Genomic DNA, 7,659 nt, shown 5'->3' on the forward strand with positions numbered 1-7,659 from the left:
TTCGTTCGATATTTTGATGAGATATATGTTGTCTTTCCTCTAGTCATGTCATGTGAACGTTGACTACATGACACTTCACCATGATTTGGGCCTTGGGGAAGGCATTGAGAAGTAATAAGTAGATGATGGGTTGCTAGAGTGACAGGAGTTTAAACCTAGTTTATGTGTTGCTTCGTAAGGGGCTAACTTGAATCCATATGTTTCATGCTATGATTAGATTTATCTCAATTCTTCTTTCGTAGTTGCGGATGCTTGCGAGAGGGGTTAATCATAAGTGGGATGCTTGTCCAAGTAAGGACAGCACCCAAGCACCGGTCCACCCACGTATCAAATTATCAAAGTAACGAAAGTGAACCATATGAGCATGATGAAAACTAGCTTGACAATAATTTCCATGTGTCCTCGGGAGCGCTTTGCTTTATATAAGAGTTTGTCCTAGCTTGTCCTTTGCTACAAAAAGGATTGGGCCACCTTGCTGCACCTTAGTTACACTTGTTACTTGTTACCCGTTACGAATTATCTTATCACAAAACTAACTGTTACCGATAATTTCAGTGCTTGCGGAGAATACCTTGCTGAAAACCGCTTGTCATTCCCTTATGCTCCTTGTTGGGTTCGACACTCTTACTTATCGAAAGGACTATGATAGATCCCCTATACTTGTGGGTCATCAGGCGCACCCCACCTGGTGGGTCCGCTCCTGGTATTTCTTCGCCCAACATTTTTATATATTCCGAAATAATTCTCCGTAAAATTTCAGGACATTTGGAGTTGTGCAAAATAGGGATCTCATATTTGCTCCTTTCCGGTCCAGAATTCCAATTGCCGGCATTCTACCTCTTCATGTGAATCTTGCAAAATAAAAGAGAAAAAACATGACAATTGCATCATAAAGTTTAATAACAATCCATAATGCAATAAATATCAACATAAAAACATGATGCAAAATGGACGTATTAGCAGGCGGAGCAGCAGACCATCCTCGATTCCCTCCGGTCGGAGTCGGCTGCGGAGGTAAGACGTCGTCGCCGGCAGGAGATGGAGGCACAAGAGGCCGCGGAGGAGGCGGAGATGTTTGCCTACATGGATGAGGTCGAGCAGGAGGAGGATGAGCCGGAGCCCTCCTATCCGCCCGTCCAACCGGCGCCCGGCGCCGTCGTCATGGACATCTCCGACGACGAATAGTAGCTAGGGTAGTACGTAGATGTAGTACGTAGGATTTCTTTTGCATGCTTTGTGTGGATCTAGGGGATGACATATGAGAGAGGTGAATGCAAAGTGCCTAATTTGAGGGGTGCCCGGTCAATGCCCGTGGACGTGCCCGGGTGTGTCCGCGGGCGTTTGAGGGGCCGGATTTGCCAAGTCCGGCTGTAGATGCTCTTAGCACGACGACTCCTTGGATGTCTACTACAACAATCTTTGTCCGACTCTGGTGAGAAAGGGACGATGACGGTGTCACGCCTTCGCCTCGTTCCGGTGCTTTTAGTTGTCGCTAGGTAGTCTACGAAAATGGATGTAAGTTTCGTTACTTCCGGTGTTATTTGTCGCGCGGTGCGGGTCGGGTCGGCGCCTGCCGGGTTAGGGTTGGGCCGGGCCTGGCCGAGAAGAGTAGCTACCAAGCAGGGGAAGCAGGTGGCAACCGAACAAGAGGTCGGCAGTGGTAGCTGACTGGTGGGTCCCACCTGTCTGCCTACTGGCCGGCCGGCTTAAGCTGCCGTTCTACTCAGACGCTGCCGATGCAAATTGCAAACATGCGCTGTCTTGTCTTCAAGTTCAAATATTTTCCATATCGTGAGTTCAGACTGCTTACAACGTGGTACGGAGGGAGTAGTTTGTAAACTGGATTGCAATTTAGCACACCTACTAATGAGACAAAAAATGCACAGAAAACAAACAAACAAACAAAATGTCGTTTTGTTTTGGATCGGCTTATATATATAGATAATAATATATAATTATTATTGTGAAAATGCTGCAGTACAAAAAATGAAAATGGGAAGAGAAAACCCATTTTTTTTCTTGGAGAAAAGAAGGAGAGAAACCATTTGCCGGTTGGTAATGGTACCCTCACCAATGGTGACCGGATCCGGGCCGTGTCGGATGCTTCCCAAGCGGAAAAGGAAAACACACTGGATGGCCGATATAAGCAGCGACTCCGCCTCCTCCCCCACACACGACCCCCCCCCCCCCCCCCCTCTCTCTCTCTCTCTCTCTCTACACGACGACCACTTCGCCCACCACTCCCACGCCCGCACCGGCAGCGCGCCAGTTCACCCACGAGCCCGACGTGCGTCGCCTCTCGCGCCGACAGTCGCGCGCGGCGCCAGACGCGGGGACCCCCACCTCGAGCAAGGCAGAAGCTGCCGCGAACTCCTCTCCTGCGCCAGCTCCCCGCATTGAGCCGCGCGGCTCCCGGCGAAACGCCACGCCGGGGCGGTCGCCGCCTGCCGTCGCGCCGGAGTCGGTGAGCGCTGATTTTGTATTCCGTTCGACCGCTGCGCTCGCCCGAGCCTGGAACCGTGCTCCGCGATGCCCCCACCGGATCTCCGGAGGGAGGGATTCGTGAACCGCGTGGCTCTTGATTTGGACAGCCTTCGGCGCCGGATTTGCTTCTTTCTTGGTTTATACTGTATCTGGGAGTGGTTCCGCTTGGAGTTCCATCGTTCTGCTTGCGACCAGCGACCGGGATCTCTGATTGAGCGGCATTGTTTCGTTTGTGTCTAGACTGACCTTCTGTTTTCCTGATGGGAATTGGGCATTTGGGGTTGTGGAGTGGACTGGTGGTAGTTTGCGGTACGCATTCACGAGTTTTGCAGCCCCGTTGTTCCCGTGACCACTTGATTTGCCGGTGCACTCTTGCCCGCCTTTTCCTTGTCGTCCACGGCGAGCTCTCGCTGTGATACGAGCAGGTTGGTTGCAGACTTGAATAGTATTAGGAATTTCGGAGCGGCGGTTTGGTTTGGTTGGCGATCATTTACCATCTGCATTTATGGAGGAATATTGCCCAGCGAACTAGTACTAATTTCTTCATTTAAGATGTTCGATGAACCAATTGGCCATCAACAGCAATTACTGGAGTTGTTCTTGGTGATAATTGTTAGTAATTTTAGGCAACGATTAAGACTTGCTGGTCTGCTATGCCATCTCGTGTGAAGTAGTTAAGCAGCTTATTTTTTTTTTAGATCTTTTTTGAGAACTTGGCTGTATTTACTTTTAAAAAGAAAGAAAGATGAATTTTAGTTTACTTGCAGTACTCCCGCTGTCCTCCTCACTATAACCGAGTAGCAAATTTTTGGATGAAGTTAAATATAACATGGACGAGACGCCTAAAGTCTCTTATCAGTGGAGTCCTTTGGCACCTTCCTTGATTTCGACATCACATCCTATGTGAAAATGAGAATGACGATTTGGTTCAGAAAGTTGCGTCTTCACCTTTTTGAATTAGACAGCACGTCTTGGAGGTGTGTATCCTTACTACTGCAAACCAGTATAAGCCACCATTTTGTGTAGCGTTTCTTCTTCCGACCTGTTTGTTTAAATTTCCTTTATGCCTGAATTTGAATGATGTATTACTTTTCTTCTGGCATCGACATTTTTCTCATTTTTCAGTCTTATTTGGACAGGCTTGCTTTGCAAACGTGGTTCTGTAATTATTTGTGTCTACCATTTCTCCAGGAATCAGATTAACAAATTAGAGGTATCCTGAAATGGGTGCCAAAGAGAATGGCGAAGTGAGAGATGAGAAGGGAGTTAGATCAGATTATGAACCATCCAGAGTTTCTGTTCCCTCACAAGGTGAGGCTCATGGTAATGAAGACAATAGAGCGAAAAGAGGTTCAGTAGTTCCAAAGAAGCTCTTGAAAAAAGAGACCAAAGAAAATAGCCCTCGCATGGCCAAAAGCAGCACAAGTCGTCAAGTTCAAAACAAGGTGCAGCAGAAAGCACCAAACAACACTCAGAACAGATCACCAAAACCTAGGAAAGCAGCAGTTAATGCTGCTAGAGCAATTGAAGTTAGAAGACCAGATATTGTAAAAATACCTTCTCGCCCTCCATCAGAACTGTCCGAGGAGGCAGATGATATAGTTAGTGAAGCAGGAACCATTGATGATAGAGGCAATGAAGAGGCCAAAGAGATTGATGTGTTAGACGAAGCTCCACACTGCGATCAGAGTACTGGTACTGACGATGAAATTGCTGATATTGAAGAAAAGATGGTTGATGATGACAAAGCAGTTTTACATCGGAGAAATGAGGAACTACAGTCAAAACTTGAGAAGATGGAGCAGGAACTTCGTGAAGTTGCTGCACTCGAAGTTTCTCTTTACTCTGTATTGCCTGAGCATGGAAGTTCAGCACATAAGTTGCATACCCCAGCTCGGCGCCTTTCTAGGCTGTACACTCATGCATCCAAGTTTTGGTCCCCGGATAGGAGAGCTTCAGCAGCAAAAAATACTGTTTCTGGTCTTGTTCTCGTTGTGAAATCCTGTAGTAATGATGCTTCAAGGTAAGATATGACTACACTTAATCTCAATTTCGAATTCAGCGTATGAATGTGGCACAAGAATAAAGCTTCCCCCATTAACAATCTACTGTTGATGTAGGTTAACATACTGGCTGTCCAATACAGTTGTTCTCCGAGAGATAATTTCAAAATCTTTTGGCATCTCACGTCAATCAACTCCAACCATGACGTCTAAAAACTTAAATGGCAGTGCACAATGGTTTGATGGAAAATCCACGCCCAGATCCATGCCAGTGCCATGGAACCACTCCAATGGCAAGCAAACTGAACTTGCTTTCATACAGATAGCAGATAATTGGCAGGAAACTAGTACACTTTTGGCCGCATTAGAGAGGATTGAATCTTGGATATTTTCTCGGATTGTCGAGACAGTGTGGTGGCAGGTAATATTTTCCTTGGGCCATATAATCCCTTGCTCCAAACTGGTCTTGCATTCCTAGTTCAGTGTTTCGCAAAGAAATAGTCTGCAGAGATTCTCTTACGGACCTACTGTTCTCTAAATTTGTCTTATTTCTCCACATTGTGGACTTCCTGAAGAATATTTCTTTTCCAGGCATTAACTCCTCATATGCAAACCCCGGCAGAAGGTTCGTCTACCCCAAAAGCTCGGAAAGTGTTAGGCCCTTCCTTGGGTGATCAGCAGCAAGGCACCTTCTCCGTTAACTTGTGGAAGGCTGCATTTCACGATGCATACAGCAGACTCTGCCCTCTTCGTGCTGGTGGGCATGAGTGTGGCTGCTTGCCAGTATTGGCAAAACTGGTATTCATTGACATCTCTAATTTAAAAAAAAACATATTTATTATTTCTAATTTGTGTATTTGACGTGTTCTACTATTATCAGGTGATGGAGCAATGTGTAGCCCGTTTAGATGTTGCAATGTTTAATGCCATTCTTCGTGAATCAGCTAGTGAGATACCAACTGATCCAATATCTGACCCAATCGTTGACCCAAAAGTCCTCCCGATCCCAGCTGGTGAGCTAAGCTTTGGGTCAGGAGCGCAGCTGAAAAATTCTGTATGTACCTGATTCCAACTTTTGAGTGCACCCCGAAATAATTTTCCTATATTTTCTTTATCAAATTGTTTGTTGGGATGATGATTGTGGTTGAGATCAAAATTATTGTGCATTTTCACATATTATGAATGTGCTAGTCGATTTATATTAAATGAATGTCTATGCAGATTGGAAATTGGTCGAGATGGTTGACGGATAACTTGGGCATTGATGCTGATGACCCTGAGGATGAAGGTTTCGACATAGGAAATGGGAATGATGAAAGAATTGGTGCAGCTGAAGCAAAGTCTTTTAAGTTGCTTAATGAACTGAGTGATCTCCTGATGACCCCGAAGGACATGCTTATTGAAAAATCCATCAGGAAAGAGGTCAGTGTCCGCGCATGGCTCCAGACAAGTTTACCGTACTGTTTTCTGTTGGATTGAGCTGTTGTTAAGCTTTTGCACTGTCTATCAGATCTGCCCTTCGGTCGGGCTTCCACTTGTAACAAGAATCCTGTGCAACTTCACTCCTGACGAATTCTGCCCCGATCCTGTCCCTAGCATAGTCTTAGAGGAGCTGAATTCTGAGGTGTTATTTCTCTCTCTCACCACAATGTTTTGGGATTATATAGTTCCAAGCATTATCATGCTGACATATCGAACATTTGCGCAACAGACATGGTAGTTAACACTACACTTCATATTATGATGCAGAGCTTGCTGGAGCGTCACACCGCAAAACATGCGATCAGCGCATTCCCGTGCATCGCTGCTCCTATCGCGTACCGCACCCCTTCCCAACTGGATGTGGAGGAGAAAGTGTCGGTAGTCGGAGGCAGCGCAAAGCTGGACAGGAGAGCCTCAATGGTCCAGAGGAGAGGGTACACCAGCGACGATGATCTAGATGACCTGGACTCCCCCCTCGCGTCCCTGTTCGACAAGAGCGCCCCACCTTCGCCGTCAAACGGCACCACGCCTTTCACTGCTCAGCAGAGAGGAGCTTCCATGGAGAACGCGAGGTTTGAGCTCCTGAGGGAGGTATGGCTGGAGCGGCGCGGCAGTGATCCGGTGAACTTGTGAAGATCACCTCTATAGTTACTCCTTATATTACATAAAAAGAAAAAAGGGTTGGGAAACCCTGGAGAGGTGAAAACCGCGAAAGAAGTTGCTTTTGCAGCAGAACTAGGGCCCCTTGTATGATATCTTTGTACATCTCTATATATATGTTGTTTCTTTTTTCTGTAGTAGTGTATAGGACATAAATGGACAGCACTATGGCCCCCTGGAGGCTAAAAAGATTTGGTCTATGTCCTTTGCCGATTCGTCAGCAGTTCTATACTGTTTCTTCCTACCGACGAATCTGACGAGCGCTTTCGTGTGAGCTGTCTCCACTAGTCTAAACATATCGATGGATGTGAAGATGCGAATGCGACGGCCCAACGGCAGCCGGTCGCCGTCGTCAGACGATTCGGATGGCCGCCGACGAAGGGGACTCGCCACCCGCACCTCCGGATGCCGCATACATATGTCAACCGCATTGGCAGCATTGCTCGTGCAGTAATGGTTCCGCCGTCTGTGGTGCAGCGGCGACCTGACGTGAGGGAGACTGTGTTTGGCACGAGTGTACAGATAGAGATCTGGTTGATGGTTTTGATACTTTCTCTGGGCTTGCAAATGGAGGTGCTGCTGGTGCCACCGACGGCCGGCTCGTTCGTCGGGCCAAAGATGGCCGCGTCAGGGTTCCACTCCGCCGACTGTCTAGCGAGAACAAGATAGAGAGCGGTGGCAGCGGTAGGTATCGGTGCCACTGCCACATCGCATTTTAGAAATAGCGTTTTCCTTAGAAATATCGGCTTTGGAATCTATCGGTACTCAAGCCACACATAAAGCGTGTTTGAAGGATTTTTAGACCGATACCTCCTCCGTCCCATAATATTTATGAATTAGTGTTAAAAACGCTCTTATGTTATAAGATGGAAGAAGTATTTTGTAAAAAAAATTATCATCGGTGGTCTCATGCACTATTTTCAAGAAAAAGCTTTCATGACCATTCACAGGGGTAACAAAAATCTAGGAGGTTCATCGACCCAATTACAATCAGGTCTAGAGGTATAGCAATCCCAGCGACTTCATGAGC

At 46.8% G+C, this 7,659-nt stretch overlaps 1 protein-coding gene across 2 annotated transcripts; it reads left to right on the forward strand.

Moving 5' to 3' along the window:
• Positions 1-2,191: 2,191 nt before the first annotated feature.
• Positions 2,192-6,829, forward strand: LOC123164124 (uncharacterized). 2 transcript variants are annotated; one of them, XM_044581546.1, is made up of 8 exons: positions 2,192-2,464; positions 3,624-4,507; positions 4,605-4,908; positions 5,079-5,285; positions 5,368-5,541; positions 5,709-5,909; positions 5,998-6,111; positions 6,237-6,829. In XM_044581546.1, the coding sequence occupies exons 2-8, from the start codon at positions 3,708-3,710 to the stop codon at positions 6,600-6,602; spliced, it is 2,166 nt and encodes a 721-aa protein (XP_044437481.1). In that variant the 5' UTR covers positions 2,192-2,464; positions 3,624-3,707; the 3' UTR covers positions 6,603-6,829. The 2 variants fall into 2 exon arrangements, with proteins under 2 accessions (XP_044437481.1, XP_044437480.1); XM_044581545.1 differs by having other exon boundaries at positions 3,676-4,507.
• Positions 6,830-7,659: the final 830 nt, after the last annotated feature.

The sequence above is a fragment of the Triticum aestivum genome, chromosome 7D, assembly GCF_018294505.1.
Source record: "Triticum aestivum cultivar Chinese Spring chromosome 7D, IWGSC CS RefSeq v2.1, whole genome shotgun sequence".
Classification (NCBI taxonomy): Eukaryota; Viridiplantae; Streptophyta; class Magnoliopsida; order Poales; family Poaceae; genus Triticum; species Triticum aestivum.

Bases quoted from the DNA above. Each gene is read 5' to 3' on its own strand.
- LOC123164124 (XM_044581546.1), top strand. From the start codon at position 3,708: ATGGGTGCCAAAGAGAATGGCGAAGTGAGAGATGAGAAGGGAGTTAGA. The intron at 5,542-5,708 runs GTATGTACCTGA...ATGTCTATGCAG, and splicing joins GAGCGCAGCTGAAAAATTCT to ATTGGAAATTGGTCGAGATG. The intron at 6,112-6,236 runs GTGTTATTTCTC...ATTATGATGCAG, and splicing joins TAGAGGAGCTGAATTCTGAG to AGCTTGCTGGAGCGTCACAC.